Genomic DNA, 24,449 nt, shown 5'->3' with positions numbered 1-24,449 from the left:
AATGCCTCAGTGGAGTTCATTGCGCTATATGGTCTATATAACATTTAAGTCCTGCTTAACCTCAAATCCATGTTTAGCTGTAGCAAAAAATGTATTTTATATCATTCCCATAGCAAAACCAAATATTTGGTCTGTGCTTGTGGAGTACTGTTCATTGTATTTCAAAAGCAGGTGTGATGTTTTGCTTTTTAACGTAAGGGATTTCTTGGATTTTAGCCAAATTGCTGGAGGCAAGCCCCTAACTGTGGAAGTGGCAGGAGTGGAGTACATGAACGATGACCCTGCCACGACGGACGTCCTTTATGCCAAAGTCCACATGAAGGATGGCTCGGACCGGTGAGTTCCCCATACTCCTTTCTTTCATTCCTCCTTGATGTGCCATGGCAGCAGGAGTGGTGTGCCAGAGAAACCCTCTGCTGTCTGAAGCTGGTGGGTACTGCTAGAAGTCCTTGGGCCAGCAGTCAGGAAGATGAAGTCATTCTTGCTTCCTAAACTGGTTAAGGCAGTGATGTGTTTGCTCCTTAAATCAGTCACTGGTGGTGCAGCTGAAAGATGTCATTTGTTTCTGTAGCGATCTGTCAGGTTGAATAATGGTATCATGGCTCACACAGTGCTAAGATGGCCAAGGAGATACTCCTGAGATGACTTAGAAAGCAGGACAACTTGGCCTCTGCTGTCTAGTTCCCAACCTGCAATCCAGATTAATTCAGATAGCCTGGCATACTCTGCAGCACTTAATTATTCTTAAAACCCAGTAACACCAGAAGGTCCTCAGAAAAGCATGACTTGGTTACAGAGTTGGTTTTTGTGTCTGTAAGCATCCTGGAACAGGCACTGGATGTGAAAAGTCTGTCTTCTGAGCTGCTGGTGTGAAATCTTGAAGCCTGGTTGGTGTCAGTGCATGTGTTTGTGCTATTTGCCACTGTGGCTGATGGCTCTAGCTCTGCAAAGAGTGCTATCTGGGATGTGGTGGTGTCCGGACAACCTTCCTTCATCTTGTTTTTGGCAAGTACGTCGCCAGTGCCAGCACCATCTTTTCTCTTGGTGCTTTCTGGAGGACTGGGGAAACATAAGAGCTGTTGTACTCCGTGCTGCTTGTTGTGAGGTGCATGGGAAAGAGGGTAGGGGTGTAGCCAGAAGAGCTTTAGCCTTCTCTCTCTGAGCCTTAGCCTTCTCTTTTTCTGGCAGTGCTGCCTTTTTGTTGTCTGTTCCTGTTGCTAGAGGACAGCAGGAGCTAGCAGAGGAGCACGGAGCCATGCAGCTCTGGGAGGGAGGCTGTGAGTAGGGACTGGCTCAGGGAAGAAGGGACATGTTCTGGCATCTCCTTTCCCCAAGGGCTGAGGAGACAAGTGGGGTGGGGGGCTGCTTAAAAGCGCACTTTGGAGGCTGTGTTGAAGCAAGAGATTGGAAGTGGGATAAGGAAATGGGTGGGAAAATGAAAATGTAAAAATTGCTGGGAGGCAGTAGGAATTCAAATTATCTTCTTTTTGGGGCTCTTCCACCTTGAAGTCTGTTCTATCCTGAAAGAGGTAAAGTAAAACAAATGGGGAGGATGGAGGACCAGGACAAGCTAGATATCAGCCAGGAGGCAGAAGTGGAGGGAGAAACAAGGCAGAAGCACTCAGAAGGATGAGACAGAGGCAGACGCTGGGTGACCCAAATGCCCTTTGGTGGGTTTGTGTCCGAAGCGTCAGCTCTGAGAGCTGAGGTATGGGCTCTTTTCTCCTGAGTCACCAACCTCTAGGTCATCTCTGAGGTGTGGTGCTTGCGAGTCTGCTTGCGTCTGCAAATAAGTCTGCAAGCTGAGGAGCTGGTAGAGAAGTCCTGTAACATGTAAGTAGGGTCTAAAGTGGGAGTAATGTCTGCCTGCATCTGGGGACAGCTTGAATTGTTGGTGCTAGCACTATGGTCTGCTTCAGATGCCAGCTGTATCCGTTTTGCTGAGAACCCACTTAGCCGTAATGCTGGCAGAAAATGCTGATGTGCGTTAGGGGCAGCAGAGCTGCTTTTGGCAGGGGAGAGAAACGAGGTCTCCAAGTCCACCTTGCCTTGAAACTGAAAATGACCCTCACCCACCTCACCAAGAAAGGGCTGATGTCTCCTCTGTCCTGCACAGAGGTCTGTTAGCTGAGGTTTTGACCAAACCCAGATCTTGTGCTCTGCATGGCACCTGGAGGCTTCTCTTCCTCTTCTTTTTGTCTTTTTGCATAGCAGTGTGCTCAGAGAGGGCCAAGCATTTTTAAGTTTTTATCCTTGGCCCAGGCCAGTCCTGCCCTCACCTGCAAATTAATTCATCTGGCACTTCTCTCCTAATATAGTTCCTTAACTGTTAGCAAGCATCCAGAAAACACTGAGCTTTGCAGAGGGGAGAGAAGATATTTTTGTGTTGATAGAGAACAGTGAAAGCTTCTTTTGCTTCCTTTGAGATTCCAGCAGACACAGTGTTGGACAGACAGTGGTTATAAAGACTGGACAAATGGTGACCCCTCCAGAAAACTGCATCATTTTCTGGTCTGCTGGATGGATCATTGCTGAGCAGCTCCATGAACCTCTTGCCTGCTAAAACCTGCTGTGCTTTGCTCAGGGAAATGGGGAAAGCAGGTAGAAAGCAGAGTTTCTCAGCTGCAAAGCCAATACTAGAGGAGAGCAGCAGCCACATGGCTGGCTGTGCTGGATCAGACTGTTACAGCCTACATTTGAGAGGTGTGTGCCTTCCTGTCTCATGCAAGACATCTTGCTGGCTTTGTGTAGTTCCTGGCATGGCTGAGGGGTGGAGTTCCTTCCTGATCTTTGGATGATCTTGATCAGCTTAAGCTATAAAGCAGGAGATTTGATTTACCCTGACTTAGCTTGCATAACTGCAGACAGAATGAGGGGTTGGCAAGCCCTTCTGCGCATATAATGGCTCAGACTGAGGGAAGGATCATGCTCTGATGCCTCCCACATGGCAAATAATTTCCATTATAATTCATTCTAATTTGTTTTATTTCCTTGATTAACTTTATAACGTAATAAAGCACCATTTTCACTTGAGCTATTCTCTGTTAATTTGTTTTAGTATTGTCTGTAATGATATTCATTTAATCTTTGTCATTGCTAATTTTAAAAATCACCGAAGTAAAGCCAGAAAGTGGTAGAAAACCATGACAATTGGTAGTTTGAGTCTTGAAATTGTCACATGGGGGTTTGCAGCCCGTGAGGGGCAGTACAAAACTGGCAGTGGGATAGGAGCTGGCATGCAAAGCATGGCAGCCCAGGCTCTGGGGGCCAGCCTCAGAGAGGCCACACTGCCTTTCCCACTGCATCTGAGATGCCAAAGTGCTTGGACCTGGCAGAGCAGAAAGGTGTCTGATCCCTTGGACGCAGTGAGAGAAGCCCAAATTCTTCTGCACAGAAGAATACCCTCTTACCTTGTTTTCAGGGATGGGAAGCTCTTGTTGTCACACATCCTTACTGCTTTCGGTAAGGCTCAGATGCTGCAGAAATATTGCAGGGGACAGCATCAACCTGGAAGTTCCTTCGTCTCTTTAGACTTAGGACACATGAGCGCATTGCTCTGATCATCTGCCTGCTCCTGCTGTCTATCCTAGAACAGGTCTGTCCACAGATCTCAGCAGCCGCTTTCATCCCTAACTGAGGCCAGGCAAGAAGGTGGCAATAAGTCCTTTGATTCTGCTTGCTCAGTAGCTCCAAAGCTGGAGCATTCACCGGGATGTGCTGTCTGGGTTTGCGCCCTCTGTCACTACATTCTGGGCTCTCACAGAAATTAAGCCCAGTGACTGGGTTGCTTATTTGGGACAGGGAAGGTTTGAGCTCCAGCCTAGTGTACTGCACAGGTTGCAGTCCCTGAGCAGAGCAGATCCTTCTGGTGTCAAGATGCCTAAGCCCCCCCTGGGGATCTGCAGATTTTAGCATTTGTAAGGAGAGTCACATTGTGTTTCCTGGCAGTAGAAAGTTGCATCCTTCAAGTCCCAATAACATCTGTCACTGCGAACAAGCTCTCTGCTATGCTAAATCTGCCCTTCTTCGCGGAATATTTACAGCAGAAGTGATCACCGAGGAAGCTTTGTGAAACAGCCAGAACTTTTTGCATTAGACCTGAATCCTGATGGCTCTGTTCACTTTCCATCAGAGACTAGCTCCCTTTCCCCATGTGTGTGCAGAGACTTCATTTCACACATGCTGCCCTCACTGGCTGAAAGCAAAAAGCTGACAATGCAAGGGTTTCTCCTTGGTTCACGTGGCTCTGTTCTTTCTCTTTTTGCCTTCCCAGATTGCAGGTGATCGCTGATCAACTGGTGGAGCGGTTTGTGGCCTCTGGCCTGATGCTTAAAGAATGGGATAGAGTGAAACTGCATGCTACAGTCATGAACACTCTCTTCAGGAAAGATCCAAGTGGTGCGTATCCCTCATCCTTACTGATAAATGCATTTTGGCTTTTATGTTTGCTTTTTTAATTTTTGGGGGTTTTGTAATTTCAAGAATACCTACAAGGCTAGTGGGGAGATGTCCACCGATAAAACCCAGAAGAAAAATGAAAAAGCAATGAGCAGAGCTGGAGAAGGCAGGCATGCTTTGAGCACTTTCTGATTCTTTTCTAAGATTCTCTGTCATAGCTTCAAAACCCCTATCACCCAGTAGCACTCCTGAGGTCTGGGCCATAGAAGAATGCATTCAAGTACCGTGTAAGGTTGTCTGTGTCCCAGTATTAAACTGAAATTCGGTAACAACTCAATGTGCTGTGCTGACCTTTAAACAGGAAGAAAGCGGGATCCTCTTTGGTCAAGTTAAAGATTGCTAGTTGGTTTAGGAACATGATTCCAGTGTCTTTCTTGTTAAATAAGATTCAGACTGCTATAAGGCTGGATATGAGCTGTTATTGAATGTATAGCTTTTGCTGTCTCTGCCAAAAGATTGTCTGCTCTAGCAGTCTGTAGCATCATCGCATTACTTTATAAAGCAGCCTCAGATGCATTGCATTTAGGGAGGGGCAGTATATTACAGCCTCATTCTCCATGTGCAAACGTGTGTGTGCTCTGGCATTGCACTAAAGCTTTTCATAGCTTTCTCTGGTGCACTGGCCCCTTTGCAATGCCAGTAAGTTACATCAAGTACTCTCTAGTTACTGCCTCTCTGAGTCTCTGTATGGACAGTGATAAGAACAGATGGTTTCTGTTACGGTTTTCTGGACACCCAGTGGCAGACTCTGGGGATGATTGCTAATGAAGTCAGATAAGAATACTCAAGTGGTAGAAACCCTGAAAAGATGGGGCTTAGCTCTCAAATTGAGCCCTGAAAACTGGTGAAAATGTGAACCCAAAGTGCTGATGTGGCTTTCTGTCAGGTGAGGCACATGGGCAGCTGCATCTGGCGTTACAAGCCTATATTCTGAACAACCCCATGAGGCATGTGAGGCATTTAGACACAATGGTGAGAGCATTAGACAGATAGCCATAGAAGTCACTTTATATTCAATACAGGGTTTGAATAGCATGCTAGATGTGAGTGGGACTTCATAGTTAATGCTGGAGATGAAAAAGAAATATTGAATATATTCACTGAGTGAGGCAGAGGTCCTGTGGAAAGAACAGATCATGTACTTAGGGATTATATAAAAATCCAGACATGCTTTGGGGAAATGGATCTAAGACATAGGCATTTGGCAGTTGCTATAGGCCTAGGTTGCTATTCTTAATGTCTGTGTGTGGCTGCGTGCCCACCCTGCAGAAGCATGCACACGTGCTTCCTGGAGCAGGCAGCAGAGGTTTGCATAGGTGCTGTCCGGATCACACCTGGCACTATGCTTGCATGCTCAGTCTGGTATTTGGTGCTGTTCCAGGTGATGCAAGCACTTGTTGTGCTGACTGTCACTCTGGCAGGATGTGGGATTAAAATCAGCCGGAGAGAAGCAGATGTGTTGCACTGAGCCATCAGCTTTACAGAATCAACCTAGCAGTAGCTATGATTTCGGCTCTTTCCTCCAGCTAACGCAGGTGATCCCAGCAGAGGCACCAATTCCTGTGTGTTCGCCTTGTTCTCTTTAAGATCAAAGTGAAAGTGTTTTTTTGCACTAAGAACTGGGCAAAGAGGGTTTATTAGCTGGTAGCGGACTTTGGGGAGGCAGAGAGTGGGGGGTGAGGTACAGCACACACAGTTCTCCCATCTGAAGCTCATTCTGGTGGTTGCTTTTCTCTTTACAGCTGAAGAGCGAAACAATGTAATGACCGGTAAATCATCTTTCAAGGAGCGGGAGTCATTTAATGGCCGAAATATCCTCAAGGTCAGTACGCAACAATTAGGGAAATCAAGCCAGCTGTGGATATTATATAGCCAAAAGAGGGTGAAACACCTCTTCAAGACTGCTTTTGTCTTAGGCTTATGGGATCTCCCGGTGGGGGGAAAATCTGTTTAGAAAATAAACAATCCAGATCACTCGTAATTGGGAGCTTTACAGTATTTAGCAGAAGCGTTCTTAAAGCTGGTAAGGCTCACATCAGGAGAATGTAGCACGCATGCTAAGTGGGTGTTCATGTTGTCGTTTACTTCGCTCCTGTTTTACCCTGGAGACTCAGGCTCGTGTTGATTCTCAGCCCACCAAAAAGGAGTACTTTGTTGCTCTTGGTTCTACTCACTCATATATATTTATGAAACTAAAACTGACTGCCATTTCATGTACTCTTTGCTTCTTTTTTTTAATCTCTGCTATTGATTTGAATGATTTTGCTCCAGAAAAATAGCAGATAGTGGTAGGGAGTCCCATCAGCCAGCATCTGAGGGCTTTGGCATTTGATCAGAGGGTAGAAAGCAAGATCCCCCAGACTGTGGAGGTGGGTAAGGCTCGAAGGGGAGCATCCTGCAGCCTCCCAGGCTTTGCCAGGCAGGGTTAAGACTGCAGGCAGCCTCTGCTGTTCATCCAGATGGCAGTGTCAGACTAATGCTGTGGTGCTTGGCCCCTGTGAGTGTCCAGAGAGAAAAGACAAGCATGGAAGAGCAGAAATGGAAAACAGCACTGGGTTGTAAGCAAATTCGCAATCCTCATTGTGTGAGGGGATTTGCTGCAGGCAGCTATGATAAGAGGGAGACAGGACAATGCACGAATACACTTGGGAACTGAAAAAAGATGTTCTAGCAACAAAGAGACATGAAAGAGGATGCAGGCTGGATGGGAGCTGGGAAGTCCAGAAGGACTTTAGGGTGCCAGAGGAGGGAAAGGGTACACTTTTTTTGTGTTTATAGTTTTGCTGTATAATGTAATGTGTTAGGCACTAGATGCATGGGGATGTGAAGGCAGGCAGTGGAACTGATTGATCTCCTCTGCGCAGAGGACAAACAAAGGGACAAAATTAGGTTAAGCTCTCATTGTCCTCAAACAGTCTGTGCAAGCGCGGTGTCATGACTCAGCGTCGCCACATGTTGAGTGTTCGGTGTGAGACTGCAGTATTGCAAACTGAAGCAGGAAAGCCACAGACGTGGTCCCTTTCTTAATGTGATCTGCGAGTTTTGGTTAGCTCCTGGTGTCAAGAGAGCTGGCCCCAGAAAGGTGTTTGTCAGGAGCCCTGAGTGCCTGCAGGGACTCAGCTTTCAAGGCATATACCCACATTTTGCTTTGCCCTTTGGTCCTTCTGTTTAAACTTGTCATCAGACTTTAGAGACACGTAGAATCAAACTGTCGGTCTTCCTTAATGCTCCTGATCCAAAAACATTTGTGACCATGAAGGCATTAACGATGCTCCCTCTACTGGTCACAGCATTTGTGGGCTGCACTGCGGGGTCTGAGGATCTGTGCATCTTGTGGTCTGTGGCGCTTAGAAATGCAACTGCCCTTACCTCAGACGGCTATTGCTTATTCTTGATGCTCTCTGAAATCTGAGCCAATGAAATTTTAAAGCTCCTAATTGATTTTGTACTGATGTAGCCAAAAGAGCTGCTGGCTGTTAGGACTGTTGATAATTACTTCAAAGCATGTCTTGCCGCAAGAAATGTCATCCTTCTCCCCCACCTCCACTACATTTCCTAACCTGCTTGCTTCGTATTTCCCTTTGGTCTCCCACGTGCCTGCAGCAGAACGCCCGTTGGCATTAATTAATTACATGAGTCATAAATAGCTCCAGGCTTCTTACCAGAGGAGCCCAGCCTCAGCCAGCCACTGATGCATTCTAGCATGACCTTGCAAGGATGCGCCAGTTCCCTCCCAGCCCCCTTTTATATACATTATTTATCTTCTGCTCAGGGAAGCTGCCCTCTCACAAAGTGGCTTCATTAACTTTTGCAATAGGATCTAAACGACGGGCTGTTAATGAATGTGGCTGCAGTTAGGCAGGCTGGCTTGCGGGTGCCATCCCCTTGTAGGTAGAGTAATGTGCTGTGCATGTGTTTCCAGGCAGTGGGACTCTGCGATAGCTGTCTTGAGTGGCCATGTTCCCACTTGGAAAGCCGACAAAGCACAGCTACTGGTAGGAAGGCATCAAGTCGGAAAATTCAGGTTTCGTCACTCTTATTCCTGTTGTGCAGCTATGACTGGCACTGTCGGGCAGAGGGCTTTGCCTAGCAGAGGGCAGGACCTGAGCTATTAGAGCGTGATGGAGGCACCTCGGTTCTGCTGTTCCAGCCTGGGGCTCCCCATGGTCAGAGCTGGTGTGTGTGTACAGATGCGCTGGCAGCACATGTTTGCTGATAGCATGCCTGCGTTACCCCAGGCTCCAGCTGGTATTTTGCTTTCAGCTGAACTAATCGGAATTTTATTTAATAATCTTTTGTTCTACCCGTCCTGCAGAGTTAAACATACACTCCTATTTGTGCTAATAAATGGTTGTGCAGGCCGATACCTTCCCACACTGCTCAGAAAATAGATCCTGTAGGATGAGTTGCGTTCGGGAGTTTAAATTACTTATGTCTTGAATATCCATGAAAAAGGCTCCCAGGCCTAGCTGGAGCTGAAAGCCCCAAGGGAGTGTGTGACCCAAGAGCTGAGTGATACGTGTTTCCCACAAAAGTGCTGGGCGCTTTAGGTTTGTGCTTGTCTAGTCTAGTCCCAAGAAGCTGGGGATGCTTTATGTACTACTTCATGTGGAGAAATACGTATTTCTTCTAGGGTGGCTAGTAGCTAGCTGATCGACTCCTTTGAAATCCGAGTTATGTACCAAAACCTTGCTCCAGTTGGGAGCAAAGCGGCTCATCTTTTGGAGAGTGGAGGGAGGGGGCAGCAATTCACAGCTGAAAGACAGCGGCAGCTCCTTCCCCATGAGAGCAGGGTTGGAGCAGGCAGGCAGCCGGGCCATGGAGAGATGCTGCTTTGGCAGCCGCTCTGCCTTGCCTCCTCCTGTGTCCTGGGTGGTGGCTGTGTGCCCTGCGTCGCAGCTGGCCGAGTGGCACAGTGCTGGCACAGAGGCAGCTGGGGCAGCTGCCTGCATCTCCGGAGATGAGGCTTGGCTGCCTCCAGGCTTTTATTTATTTTGCTTGGTGAAAAAACTAAGGCTGCAGTGAATAAATAAAAACGCAAAGAAATTCAGAAGTACCACCTAGCCAAAATTTCCTATTATACTTTTCAACAGAAAGGAAGGCTTTTTCAGTAGGAAGAAAACCACCTGGACCCTCACTTTCAGTTAAAACTGAATGATTTTTGACTTGAGGTCTGAGAAATGAGGCAAAGAGCAGCCTTTGCCACATTCAAACAAGAAGGAAGCAAATTTTGAGTACAGAAAAAGATGAACCCTGCCGCTTAGCACAGATCTGTGCATTAACAGCTTACAAGATTAAACACTGAGGGAACAGCTACTGAGGTACAACAGCAGAAAGCTGCACAACTTCTGTCTTAGGGCATTAGGGAAGACTTTAAGCTGGGATGCAAAACTGGGAACTGGATCAGTTGAGGCAGTGACACATGCTGCCGTGTCCTGGTCCAGCAGTGACAGCAGAGTGGCCAGTCTGCAGGACTGTGCTGGGGAGGCTTCTAGGTTGGGCAAGGCATAATTCAATGAGGCTTCTCTTCTGAGGCCTGCATACAGGGTATTAAATATTGGGACCATATCTGCTTTCACTTGGAGCAGGGGGAAAGTGCATTTACTGACTGATGTGCCAGGGCTACTGGGGAGCCGATCATAGCAAAGAAATCTGGTAGTGTTTGCTGTTACTGTTTTTGTCTTGCTGGGTAAGAATAGTGCAGTGGCTGTGGTATGCAGTAGTTCAGTTTAAGACATTTGATGCAGTGCCGTAAAGGAGATACAACATAAAAGAAAAATCTTGTCCTGGATAAACCCCCTAACCCCTCAAAATACCCCAAACCCACCAAGCACTAACCAAATTAAAATCTGCCTCTGTATAGAGCTACCATTACAAACTCCACTTGCAGATGAGGAGTGCTTCTTGTGTTCTGCAGCCGTAGGTACCCAGGACTTCTCTGTGTAACTTTTGTTAGTAAATTTAAGGAGGCAGCGTTTTCCTGGTGTATTTTTAAGCTGAGGTGAAATCAAAGGGCCAAAGAACTGCACAAGACTGCCTGGTGTTCGGAAAGGGTAAGAACATCTTTGTTAACCTCAACGAGATGATGAAGATACATATCTGAAGTAGGACTGTCAACTGGAACAAGTACCTAACGGTAAATGGCTGCTTGGAAAGTTTAGAGTTAAAAATACCAAACAAAAATCCACTGGGGTGACAACAGACTGAATAAGAGATTGTGGTGCAGCATCACTGTATCAGAAATAAGCTAGTGCTATCCTTGCCTCGGTTTTACAGAAGAATCAAAAGCAGAAATGAAAGGCTGTATTGCTGCTTTGCAGAGGAGAGGATTTTTGCCTTCAGTTCTGATCCTGCCATTATTGAGGGATACTGAAATGATCAAGGGGGTTCAGCAGTGTGCAATTAGAGCAACAGTGGGATGGGAGGATGTGACAGTTGAGCAGATGAGACTGGAAATCAACGTTTGTATGATCTTGGGGGAAAAAAAGGAGATTAAATTGGGGTTGCCGTGAAAACGCTTTCCTACGAATTATATTCTTCAGGGGGAAAAAAAGGCATATTCACATTATTTGCGTTCGGTGAGAAAGGAATTTGAGCTGGCATTTGAAAAATCAGACTAGACAATAGAGAAAAAATATCTTTGTTGGAGTGTTTGGGCCTTGGAGCAGAGCGACGAGGCGGCGTTGGAGGTATTGAGGGAAGGCTGAGACACTGCACTGAGGAGAACGCAGTGCAGGAAGTGCAGAAGGTTTGTGCTAACTTGCCCATGTGTGAGAGAGATCTGTTTGGTGACCTTACTGTAAAGGGGAGAAGACTTTTTTTCTCAGAGGTGCTCAGCACCTCTCTGACTTATTTTAGCAGGAACTGTGAGTGCTAGAAGAGCAAGGATTTGCTGAGAGGGTTATAAAGTTTCTGAATCCTCTTGCCCTTTTCAGGCAGGGCTGCAGGCAGTGCCACAGACCCCTCCAGCCCAGCAGTTCAGCCACTTTGGAGGCGCTGTGGGTGCCTCTGCTTCCCACTCAGTGGGCATCCTGCCTCGTCCTTTCCCTGACATCGATGATCTGCCACCAGCCAGCCAAGATAACATCACCTCTTTGATCTTAAGAGGACAGTTTTTCTCAGTGGAGCTGGCAGGGGTTGAATTACAGCGGCACCTTAATAGAAGACAGGAACCCAGCACATTAAGTGCAAAAAACCAAACCAAAACCAACCCAACACATTGATTAGCAAAAGCAGGCAGCTCATCCCAAATGTACTATGACCCTTCTGCTGGATCATATCTCAGGTCTGTCCGAATTAATTTACTGGCTCCTTAGCTGGGCTCCTCCTCTCGGTGGTTTGGTCACAGTGAGTAGGTCACACTGATGGGAGCTGTCATCCTAGTATTCCCAGCCATGTCTCAAGCCTCCTGGAATCACTGCAGCAAAGCCAAAGCCCAGCTCTTAAAAATTGTTGCTGCATTTGCTATAATAGGCAGTGCCGGGAGCCACGGGGATGAGGAAAAATGCCGTGCTTAATCATTAATTTCCTTAAGTTGTACTGTAAATCCCTCATGTTTGAGGTGTAGCAGGGTCTGGGAAGTTAGCGGAGCCTTTAATGTGCTGGAGGTTTTTTTATTCTTGTCTGAAAGAGGTGCAAATATTCGGTAACCTCCAAACGTCCCACTTGTATTTGTTTCTTAGTTTGCAGAATGCCTTTCACCATAGCAACTAGGGTTTGATTTCCTCAAGCGCATGAATTTTCATGGATTTGTGTCGGGGGGGGGAATGGACCCAAAACCCTGAGCTAAAGCAAAGGTTTTGCAGCGTGGCAGTGGCAGGAGCGCCGCTAGATTTGGCTTATGAAGGAGGGGGAGCCTGGAGGGAGAGGATCTTAGCCGAATAAGGGCCTGCACCTGGCCCCAAATAGTTTTATTTGCAAAAATTCAGGCCTGACAGTTTAGTTTAGACTATTGCTGAATGTCACCCTCCCCACTGCTACATCACCCTCTGGCAGCTGAGGTGGCTTTGCTCCAGTTTTATGAAGAGCTGAGGTTTTGCATGGCAGCAGTCGGGGAAGGATCAGCTGCTTCCGTGTTCACAAAGCTCAGCTGGAAACCTGGTACCCTTCCCAGCCATGGAGGTCAGAAGGGTGTTGTGGGCAGTATGAGGCATGCCTCTGTTAGGTCTGCGGATAAAACCCACCAGGGGAGAGGCAGGAAAATTGCACATGTTAGTAGGAGGGAACAGAGCTCCAGATGATCTTGAGAAATCTGGCAGAAACAAATGGCTGCTGTGAACAAGGGCAGGTCCAGGAGTGAGTGATGGCATTGGTGCAGGATGGAGGACTGCCTCGATACCAGCCCCCCGGACCAGGGTTTGGGTTGTGGGGGACTGTCTTAGAGCACAGGCCAGATGAATCGCTCTGTGGAAGTAAAAGAAAGAGGCAAATATCTGTAAAGTATACCTCTGACTATGCCTAGCACTCAGCCCCTAGCTATAGTAGTTGTCCAGTTTTGGTCACCATGGGTGGGTGCAAAGAGCCTAGAAGGCAACAGTAAGATAGTTGGAGGGCTAGAAAATGTCTATGAGCTGAGGCTGGAAGTTTAGAGTTGTTTTGAGGCTAATAAAGGGAGGAAAGAGGGCAACACATAGGAAAAACTCTTTAAACCTGCGAAAGCTTTTGCCAGTAGTGGATACCCTGTCTTCCGTGCTCTGATGGTAGGGTGGTAAATAATAGGCTGAAATTGCAGCAAGAGATTAGGTGTTAGGAAAATCTTTGTAATGGGAAGGATAATGAAGCACTGCTCTAGAGGAGCTGGAGAAATGGGTGTTCCAGTTGTTTTGAGGGAGCAGAGGCATCAGTCCAGGATTTGCCACCAGTGAGATCCCTCCTGCCTTAGGAGGAGAGGACAGTGGAGCCAGTGACCTTGTCTGGTTCTTTCTTCAGCTTGTTGCTCTACAATTACTATGTGAAATGTATGCAAAACACCCATAGGATGGCATTTTTGAATGCACCTAAAGCTTCTTGGCATTTATATTGCATTTACTTTGGCTCAGTAAAATAAAAATATAAAAAAGAAACCTCCCATCATACACAGGTAGGATCTTTCTCACTGAACTCCATACATGCTTCTTGCTCTTACATTGGTGGCACTCTTCCAGATAGAGGTGCTTATATTGTTACAGCTTTTCAAGGGATGACACCAGTGATTTAATTGGAAGGACTATTCCTGTGTTCTAGAGGAGATACCCCTGACTTGCATCCCGCGTCTGTAATTTCATTAGCAAGCTGAATGTGAACAATAAAGGAGTTAGTGCTTTGCTTATGATACGGATCAGCTGCGCTTCCAAAAGATAGGCCACTGGGACGTTTTTGACCAGATTTCCTCCCTCCTGAAGTCTGCATGCGTTATTCTTCCTAAGGGAGATGAGGTGAAAGGGCCTCTGCTGCCACCTTTTAAAACCTGCCAGAGGTTGAAAGAAAGCGAGAGGGGAAGGGCTGTTCCCTGTGTTATCTGGATGGAAGGACTTGATGCTATATTGATGATGGAGAGACACTCCAGAGCCAGCTGCACACTTGCAGAACAAAACAAAACGTCTGCATACACTCGCCAAGCTTTATGGCTGGTGCTTGGAGGCATTGGCACAGGCAGCATGCTCATGGTGATGGCCCAGATGACAACTGCCTTCTCTCTCTGCCCTTCCTAGTCCTCTTTTCCACCCTCGCCTTCTGACTCTGCGCAACATCTTAATCCTTTAACACCTGTGCGGTAATGGAAAGTGTTGGATGCCCCGCCAGCAGTCCCTTAAAAAGGCATGAAACGGAAGCAGTTGCTAATTTGGAGGGTAGGTGGGGAACGCCAGGAAGAGCCACCTCTCTGGATGAGTGCCTGTCTACCTGCTTTTCCTACACTTCTCGTGCATTATTGCTGGCAAGCTTCCAAGCACAATTAAACCTCTGACAAATATTGGCAGAGTAGTGTCCAGAGTGAATAATACAGGAATCAGATATTTCTTTTTTTGGCACCAAACTGTTTCAGAAAACATATTTTGAAAGTTGAAAATTTAAGAAAAAAAAAATCTATTAATTGAACCAACTCCCCAGATCTTGACATGTTGCCCACCTGTGTCTCATCATCTGGAAGCCACCAGGGAATTTGGTTTGGGGTTCGTCTGTCATAGTTTCAGGGAGTTTAGGTCATAAATGGAAAGGGTTTGGGTGCATTTCTCAGGACAAGGACAAAGGAGCTCTGCCAGCAGGTACTGCAGTGTGGGAACGGGAACAGCTTCTGCCGTTTCATTCTGTGTAGAGAACAGCCTTCTGTAGACCATTGAGGTGGTCACCAGGGAGGTGTTGGTAGCATAAATCTGCTAAAGCCAAAACGGGGCGCAGGCATGCTGGCCCTCGAGGTCCTTTTGCCAGCAGCTTTCCATGGCTGAACTGCGTTCAGGAGTCAGCTTGCCAAGGAGCAACAGAGATGCTGCTCAGACCTGAGAGGCCCTGACAGGTCTGTGTGGGAGGCTGCAGGAGTGAGGCACATTAAGCAGGTGGACGGGATCCCAAAAGCAGGATTGGAGACTGTGGTTCCTGCAGCGAAGGAGGTTAATCAGAAGAGCTATGATGGGTAGAGTTTACTGGAGTTCAGTGGGCCCTTCTTACAGTCCATCAGTGTTTCTGAGTGTTGCTTTCACATTTCTAAATCTTTTCTTCCTTAAATTTTTAATCCATTCTTCAGTATCTTTTCCTCTGTCAATCCTTTTTACTTAATGCTGGTACCAGCTCTGTAACACAGCAGTTTGCCCAAGAGTTGGCGCCTTCCCTGCTGTAGGTTGCACAGGTACCGCAGTTGTGCTTTAGCTGGATGATTTGGAAGAGCAATTGTTCTCTGCTCTTCTGCAGTGTTTTCTGTCCCAACCTGTGGATGTCTTGTACAAGTGTTAATTCAAATGTACCATCCCTTATGAGATGGAAAATTAGACTGTTGTTTATTTGGGCCCATGGTCTAATCCTGTCTGGGTCCCTTCCCTCCCTTGCAGTGTAAGACAATGCAGGAAGGGTTTGGGGTGTTGCGGTCATGCTCTGCTGCGAGTACCGCCGCGAATATCCAGGGGAGGGTGCAGAGAGTCTGAAAACAAACAGGTTCCATTGCTCCGTGTTGAGGCACCTCTTCAGAAACGCTACTTAATTTTTCTCCATGCTTGTCAGCGGGTGCCTGAGATTTTGTTTGCTGCTTCTCTTCCCTGAAGGGGATAACAGCACTGTGGCATGCTGATTTCTCACAGAAAACAACCTCCCATCCCTCTCAGCTTTCCGAGTTCATTCTTTCATTCACCGCTGCTCCCGATCAGGACACGCCAGGGGTAGCATCTGCCGCTGGGTGAGCTGGTGACTGTTGTCACTGCGTGCAGGGAAGATGAAGCTGTACAGCCTGCGGCTCCTCTGAAGCTTGACTTTAATCTCCTGGTTTGAGCTCTCTCCACATGACTGTCTGCTGCTGGACCCTGATCCCTGGCGCAATCTTGCATGGCCACAGCACATCCTCCTGCGCATGTTCTCCCATGGAGGCAGAGACAAGTGGTACTCAACCTCTTTGCGGGCCTTCCTGGAAGGGATCTTTTGGTGGATAAACACCTTCAACCTGGATGAAACGGAGGAGGAGGGATTGCTGCTGTGCCCTCCTCAGCGTACCATGCAGTAGGAATGACCGTGAGCTCATCTGCAGCCACAGGTTCCCGGAGCTGCAAGCTGCTTCCTTCTCACATCTCAGAAGTTGCGAATTTCTGTGCTCGTTCCAGATACTGAAAACGGGACACCCCCTCAGCTCCCTGCTGAGGGCAGCTGGGTTTCTTAGGCTGATTGGTCACAGGCTAATGACATTACATGCCTCTGCTCGCCCGCAGCGCTGATTCACCGGGGACAGTTTTGTACTGTTAATCTATAATACCCCTACCCTAAGGCACTGCTTTCTGTGGCTTGAGTTCACAACAAAGCAAGCTCCCCGCAGACTAGGGGGGGGGGGGGTGTGCGCGCGTATGCATTTTATCCTGTGATAATGCTGCTCTTTGGTGGTAGTTTTTAATTGCAAGGCATTGCAGTGAATCGTTGTTCCCTTGGCATTTCTGAGTACTGAGGCTCTCGGCAGAGCTGCTTGGACTTTTATTAATTCAGGATGGGTCCTTTTTGGCTGACTACTGTAGACGATGTAAGGCTTTAAAAACTGATCAATAATCCTGATGGTAGCAGGAAAATCCAGGCCAGGCAGCATGAGCGCAAGCCAGAGATTACGTGAAAGAAGTTTTAAATACCTCTTGCTCCCTTCCCTTGTCTGGACTTATTTTGTCCTCCTGCTGCCCAGTGCCTCTCCAGGCGAATCCATTAATATTTCTCATGCTTGTTGAGCCCGTGACAGGTGATTTAAAAGCACCAGTTTGTGTTGGCATCTCTGCTCTTCATAACCGGAGCTGAAATGCGTTGCTGCTGTCCTTACATGGATTAGTGCCATGATTTATTACTGTTGTTTCCAGGTTTGAACACAAAGGTGCTGTCTCATTCTAGGAGGGTTGTCTGCGGGAAGCGAGCCCCCAAGGTTGGTTGCTTGACAAATACTCACACTCAGGAACACAGCATCATTTAGACATATGTTTTAACTGCTTCATTGAGGAATTGCCCTCCTTTGCATTTGTTTCTACAGTGCTTCAGTAAAACCTCCTTTACAGGCTTAAGGCAAAAGGGGGGGAAAATTGCAGAAAAGAGGCATCCTGATTTCGATCTGTTGCTCTGCCTTTGATAAGGAAGTTGTGTTTTGGAGGCTGAAGTTTGTACTGACATGTTTGGCTTTGGTTTGCAAAGAGCGAGCAGTTTGATGTGTGAATCTTTCTCTCCCAAAACAAGTCTTCAGTTTCTGTTTTCCTTCAGAAGATGATTGTCGCACCCCAAGGGAGCCCTGCTGTGTAATTTGTGGGTAATAGAGGGGAACGGACCTCGGAGGAAGAAGGGTTTCCAACAGCTGGACAGAATTGTCTTAAATGAGAGAAATTGGGGTGTTAGAAATGACAGGCATGCTGCCGGCTTTCCTGGCTCAGAATAAATGACTTTGGGGGAGAAATGGAGAAAAGCTTGTTTTCTGGGAGCTACCGCAGAGCTGCCTGCTTTTCATCGTTACTGCGCATTTGTGTCCTTGGACCCAGACCCCCAGAAGGGAGAGGGAGATGGAGGAGCACTTGCATATGTGAGCCTATGGTAGTTTGCAAGCTGACATGTCAAATGTGGGTTATCCATGGACCAGTATACTCCTCTCTCTCGGGGGCTCATGACTTTTGGGGCAGGCGGTGCAGCTACAGTCCCTTCATCCCCTGCAGGTCCTAGGATGCTGCTCCTGGAAGGATGCTGTGCTGCTCTTTAGACACCCACTTCTTCCCCATGGAAGATGCCGTGTCCTTCTAGGCATCCTCGCTGAGTGGTTTCTGAGCCTTTGGCTGTGGTTTGAAAGGCAGGACACATCTCTGGCACATTTGCTTAGAGGTGCTGGGTCTGGGGTTAAAAGTTAACAATGCTCTTTCCTTATTTCATTCTAATTTAATTTGGGAAGGCAGCAGGGAGACAGAGGGCACTTAGTCTCGTAAGTGCTGTTCCCTTGATGGGAGTTAGTAGCTTGCATGACGTGTGTGGTGTTGACTTCGTAAGCTGACCTTTACCTCCATTGGGTTCATTTTCATTTATAATAATAAAAAAAAAAATCCCAACCTCTTATTTATTCTTCAGGCAGTAAGGACATAAATCCTTCAGCATGTTTGGATTTATAGAATTACTGTGCTTTTGCTGAGCCTCACGTCCCACTCCACTCAAATGACATGGCTTTTGATAACACTGCGAGTGATTGCATTTTTTCTTCCCCACCTCCTTCCTAGTTCCTGATCCATGCCTCCTCATGCTCCCTGCAGCCTTTTTGAGGAAAGGTAGGCCCTTGGCACCCATGGGAAGGGACAGGAGGGAGACTAGGCAAGTCTTAGGGTTATCAGCATTTGTGCATGAAGCGTAACAGTCTCCAGGTATCTTCTTTCCTGGCCTGTAATAAAAAATGCTAAAATGCTTTTATAAGAGGCATTTCACCAGCAGAGCATTTTCGTGGTGGCTGTGGAGAGGGGGGAGATATAAATATCTTTCTTGGCTCTGCTTGGCTTCTCCCCAAGATAAATAGAAGTGAAAGTCAAAAGCAGACTTGGCCTTCTGAAATCTCTTCCCAAGCCCCTGGGGACCCGAGCTTGTGATGCTTTTGTGATGGGAAGCCAGTTCCCGGTGTTTCAGGGGTCTCAGAGGATGATGTTTGAGGGGCCTCCCTCCCCACTGCCCGAGGCAGATCTTGGCCTTACAGTGGCTCAGCTGCTATCCCCACACCTGGTGTCCAGTGGCTTCTGTTGCGGGAAGCCTCAGGGAGCAAAGAAGCATCAGTGTGAAGCTGGCTTGAAACAAGAGCAGAAAAAAGTGTCTGTCGTTGTCCCCTAAATCCTGTAGCATGTTTACTCTCAGAAACTACAGCTGCATATACCAAAAATCAATAGTTATAGCAGTGTTCTCCCTGGGAAACACACACACGCTTGGACACACGAGAGGTGGTAGGTCTTAAAAAAGCCAAGGGAATACAAAGTGCTTTGGTCCAAGGATTTTGCTTTGCTCATAGTAGTGTACAAATGGAGGGCCCTTGACCTGGGCAGCATCTTCTGGGACTTTGTCTTTCTGATCTGATGTGTCTGAGGCTGTGCTAGGCAAGAAGGGCTGGGGGGAGCATTTGTCTCATTAACTAATTTTTGCTTTGACGTACATGTGTTTTGTAAGAAAAACAGGTTGTGGTGTGCAGAGATAATATAAACAAGTATTTGAAAGACTCTTTCCTTTGGCCATTTTTGGTAAAAAGTTTGACATCCAGGGCTGCTGATGAGATCAGCGCATCCCAGCATTTTGTTGGTTTTCTTCATGTTTGCGAAGACTTGATTGTACAGAAATAAATGCATCTTATCCCCCTTCTCTTTTAATAAAATCCTTTTCAAATCCTGGTACCTCCTTGCTTACCAGTGCACCTACCACTCCCTCCATTCGGAATGGAGAGAAATTATTTCCATTTTTGCTGGGTGGAGAGTGCTCTGTGAAGGAAGGGAGTGTCCATATGAATGACCATTTTGACAGAGACGGGTGTTACGGTTTGGAGTGAGTGGGCCTGCTGGTGGCAAGCACTGCAGCAAGCCCTGGAGAGCTGGGAGTCATCCTTCCTTCTCAGATCAGCCAAAACAAGAAGAGAAAGGAGACCAGCCCCTTTTTACTACCATCTCTTATTAATGAGACATTTTATCCCAAGTCCTCTAACATGAACTACACAGGCTTTTGGGAACATAATTAATCTTTAATTATATAAATCTTTAATTGTATAAAATGGCGTTTGTATGACTGTAGTCATTTCTCTGTTCTCTTCTCCTCTCCCTGTTTGAGATGCTCCCTTAGCACAACTTCTTTTCAACAAGGTCCCCGCTTCAGGGCACCGGCTGCATGGAGCCACTCACACAGTGTTCCTTAAAGCCAGGCTTCTGCACCAGGGGCTCTTGCTGGGATGGGGACCTGCATGACCTCTGTGGTGGGGTGCCTGGCTCCTGCCCGGTATGCGCTCAGAAGAACTGGCAGCAAGCTGCAGCTTAATAAGAGTCTGAGTGATTAGCAGCAAATTACTTTGGGCTCTGTGCAAAGTAAGTCATTGTGCCGGGGTCTTAAGAGACGAGTGTCACCCCAAAGGCAGGATGAGCTGCAGGAAGGTGCAGGCGAGCCTCTCCTTGGTGGGCACGCTATGACTAGATGATCCAGTGCAGAAACTCAGCTCTTCACGGCATTTGTGCTAATCCAAATGCCTTTTGCCGAAGCAGCTTGGGGGTTGGCTGCCCTTGCTGCCACACAGGCAGGTCCAGGGAGGAGGAGGTAGTCGCTGGCAGGTGGGCCGCTGGCAGCAGGCACTCTGCAGCATGTCTGACTGCAGCTGCAGCCATTTCAAACTGAAGCAGGGGCTTAGCAATCACTGGGAGCTGGCTCGGCACACATAAATACCCCTTCTCTTCGGAGATGCCGTTCTGACTGTTGTGTGTCAGTAAGGAATTGCTGGCCTCAGCCAAATCCTGAGTGGAGAGCTGTCTGGGTGAGCTGGCAGTCTGGAGAAGGGGCTGGATTCACCGTGGTGCCTGGCATCTGGTCAGTGGCCTATGTACCTTGGTTGTGCTCCCTGGCCGAAGCACTGCTCGCTCTGCTTTGAAGACTGGCAGGGAATGGCCTTCCCTAAAACACTTCACCTGTGTGGAGGAGTGACAGCAAAACCAGGAATTGTCCTGAAAGAAACCTAGCTGGTCCCCTTGTGAAAAAGGGGTATTTGCAAAGTAGAATACCCTTGGGAGCACCAACAAAAGAGCAGTCGCAGTGGTGCCTAAATCAGTGCCAAGCAGAGCCAAGTGCCTTTTTGGAGGTGAAGTGCAGCCTTTCAGATGCCAACTAGGTGTTTGGGGTTTTCATAATTTGCTGTTTGGGGGAATTGGTGCATCTTTGGCTCTAGGAGAATGTGTTGTAATTAATGCTTCAGCTTTCATTGCCTGTTATCATTGATGCCTTCTGTAATGGCAGGAAGGGGTGTGCGACTGTCATGAGCCAGTGCCTGCAGGGGCAGGTAGAAAGTTCAATAGGAGGCAGATGGAATGGACATTCTGAAGATCTTGGCGGTGGGGAGGTGTCACTGCTAAGGCCCTTGGTGACTCACAGCAATCCATTTGAGCAGAGTTTTGAAATTAGCATTTCCACTGAAAAGCTTTTCCTAAGGCATGACTGATGTTTCCAGGTAGAGCAATTTCCTGTGTCTTAATGGAACAGGAGGAGCACTTTACGCTTGGACGTGATGCCTTTCCAGCAATATTGCTGAATTTCCCTCTAAGAAATTCTGATGTCATTTTTTTGGTCTGCTTCATAGCTTGGATTAATCAGCAGAGACACGCCCTCCAGGTCCCAGAGTTGGCTTGCTTTCATTAATTTGCACTCAAGTCTTTGCTGAACAAAGAAGGATTTATTGAACAAAGCGGGGTCAGTGCTGGGATGAAGAGCCTTGCACCTCTAGCCTGCTAGTTTGAATTAGGACTGAGCCATAACTATGAAGTCGTACATCCTCTGGCCTGGGTTGGTAAAAAATGTCCTGGGCCTCAGTCCTTGCTCCTGCGGAGCCTGCGACTTTAGGAGCCACCCAGGGGTGGTGGCCTTCAGGGCAGTGAATAGCCTCCCCAAGCTCCCTAAACGAGACATAGTCAGAAAGGAGGGTACAGGAGGTTTGAGCAACTGCTGCTGTAGATAAGAAGAGGTGTTCATTTCATACCCTGTTTGCTTTGAAGGTTAAGTGCAGTCTCCAGGGGGAAAAATAATTTAAAGAATAGTTTCATTAAAGGTAAAGCAAGTCCACGAGTGGAGGCTGTTTGCAGGGCCAGCTCTTGCAAGAGATTTGTGGATCAGCTGCAGGCTGCATTTCTCTAGGTGTCCCTCAAATGTTTTTTCTCCTCTCTTTCAGCTCTTTGAGAACTTCTACTTTGGAGAGGTGCAGCTGGACTCAGTGCGTCTTTCCCAGAGGTTCTCTTCAGACGCCTCTGGCTACTACGCGACATCCGGGCAGCTGACCTTCTCCTGAAGCAGCAACAGGGCTGCTGCAGCAGGTCCAGTCTGTGCGCAGAGGCATGCAGTTCATCAGTGAAACATTTTAATGGGACATGAATTTTGGATGGGAACCTGGGAACTCCAAGCAGGGATGCCTTGTGACTCCTCAAAAGCACATTGCAGCCAGGAACCATGGCATTTCCCTGCAGCTTTTCCTACACGTATTGCCTGCCCTCCCTTCAGGGGGAACCGGGGTCCTTCCGCCTCGTTTCTCCACTGGTAACCAAAATGTCGCAGAGTTGCCCATTTGATGTCTGTTGCCTGTTTGTTTTCCAAGAAAACAACTAGAAAAACTGGTGCAGGTGGCATTTGGGGTATTGCTGATGTTTAAGCATGGCTTTATTTCAAAAGAAGGAACTTTGTTCTTAAAAGCGGTATTTAAAATCCAAGAGAGCTCCCCGGAGCATGATTTAATGATATTGAGGTCAGGCGTTGCTTGGATCTCCAACAACGTGCCTGTGTGATGTAGATCTGCAAATAAATGAATTCCCTTCAAAAGAAAAGTGTTTATCTCCTGTTGCATTGATAGTTTCTGTAATTAAACTTCCAGCACACAACTATGTTAATAAGAAAGCATTTACAGTAAGAGCTCTTTCCAGTGACCGTTTTGGAGCATGTCAAAAAATATATGCCTTGTAGGTAGATTCTCCATTGATAGAAGCGCAAAACTCTTTGATACCATTGTGAATCGTTCAGACATCTGAAGATGACTGTTTTTTCTTGTAAATCTCCACGTTAAGAATAGTGACACAGGCTTTCAACTCGCCCGAGGATGAACGCTTTGAAAATGGAAAATGCTGGTGTTTAGTTGTTTTGCAAGAACCTGGCGGTTGCAGTGGCTGCTGCTGCCTGTTCCTAGTTGCTGCCATGAATGTGGAATTACGCTGTCATTGAGGCGGAGAGTGTGTTAGTTGGGGATGGGGCTGCTCCAGCAGCACCCACTTGTACTAGTGATCGGTTTTTAAGAGGTTTTCAGCCTGTTTCCTCCCTCCCAAAGTGAGCTGGCTGTGTGGCTGTGCTCTGACTGCATGCACAAACAGCAGTGGGAGGCAGTCAGGATTTTGGGTGGCTTTCCTTTTTTTTCCCCCAAATGCATTGCCGGTTGTGTTTCCAAGACCAAATTGCTTACCTATCTCCACTTTCAAGCCTGTCTGCCAGGAAATCAAATAATGTGTGGTTTTGCTGGATGCCCTTTACCCTGGAATCCATGCTTGTACCCAATTACCACTGTTGGGCTTTTTGTCTCTGCTTTTCCTTGCAGCTAAACGCCTTTGTGCTCTCCAAGCAGAGGAGGAAGGGCCGCCTTTGAAACCGTTCGCTCAGCAAGCAGAGCACCGGCATGCTTGCTAGCAGCCTGATGCATGGAGGTGCTGAGAGCACTTAACAACAGTCACTGTCATCTTTCCACCAGCCTGAAGAGGTACTTGGCAAATCTCAGCAGCCACCCAAAGAACGTACCTGGGAGCTGCTCGCATAGCCGCCAGCTGTGCTCCCTGCTGCAGGAAGGGGAGATGCACCTCAGAAAGCTTCTGCCTCCTGGGTTTTGAACAACTCTCGCCAAGAAGCTAAGCACTACAGGACATGAGGTGCTGTTTGCACTCAAGTTTTCCTTAACAGGGCATCGGTGGCATTTCTATCGCACCTGCTTTGCTCCATTGTCACCTAATACTGGCGATTCTGAGTTCTTTATTGAGGTGGGCTCGTAGTGCAGCTGGCTTTGGGGACTAAGCCTTCCCACCTCCCTAATGCAGGACTAACTTTGACCTTGCAAACAGCACCTCAGCATGGAGGCAAACACAGCTTTTCTACAAAGAAGGGCCAATTTGAGGATGCTCCTCCCCTTCCCACTGGTGTAGACATATTTTAATGACAATTATTTCTGTGACTATTTGGAAGCTGGTTGAATTTCAGTGGTAAATGGCTTATCCTGCTGCTCTAGCCTGGCATGGCTAAATTAGTTTCACACCTCCGTCCCTGGGCAGAATTAAGGGTTCTGGTCTTTTCCTCTCATCCGCAGAGTCGAGTGGTAGGTTAGGCTGTGATCCAGCAAACCGTTGTGTATGTACTTAAATTTACGCCTCGCTTGATCCCCTTGTAAAACGTTAAGCACACATGTGAGCCTGGTGGAGTGGCAGCTCTGCTTTGCCGGCAGAGCTTTTGAAATGAAAGTGTTTATTGTACGAAGGAGAGGGGCAGATTTGGGTGTTGTATCCCCTTACCCTTACATAAGGAAACTACTCACGGAAGTAAAACACACCTACTGCTTTTCAGGGGGTCTGGGGCAGAAGAAAATG

At 47.4% G+C, this 24,449-nt stretch overlaps 1 protein-coding gene across 4 annotated transcripts in view; it reads left to right on the top strand.

The window, feature by feature from the left end:
• Nucleotides 1-24,449, top strand: part of ASCC1 (activating signal cointegrator 1 complex subunit 1) — a 40,367-nt gene that overhangs the window by 15,451 nt on the left and 467 nt on the right. For 2 of the 4 annotated variants that reach the window (XM_055803011.1, XM_055803003.1), the window contains exons 7-9: nt 217-336; nt 4,274-4,398; nt 6,201-6,280. In XM_055803011.1, the coding sequence (XP_055658986.1) occupies nt 217-336; nt 4,274-4,398; nt 6,201-6,280 (325 nt within the window). The other 2 variants (XM_005235132.4, XM_055803022.1) reach the window with 2 other exon arrangements.

Source organism: Falco peregrinus, chromosome 1 (assembly GCF_023634155.1).
Source record: "Falco peregrinus isolate bFalPer1 chromosome 1, bFalPer1.pri, whole genome shotgun sequence".
NCBI lineage: Eukaryota > Metazoa > Chordata > Aves > Falconiformes > Falconidae > Falco > Falco peregrinus.
Note: the sequence above shows the minus strand (reverse complement) of the source record. Positions and strands in the feature narration are given on the sequence as shown.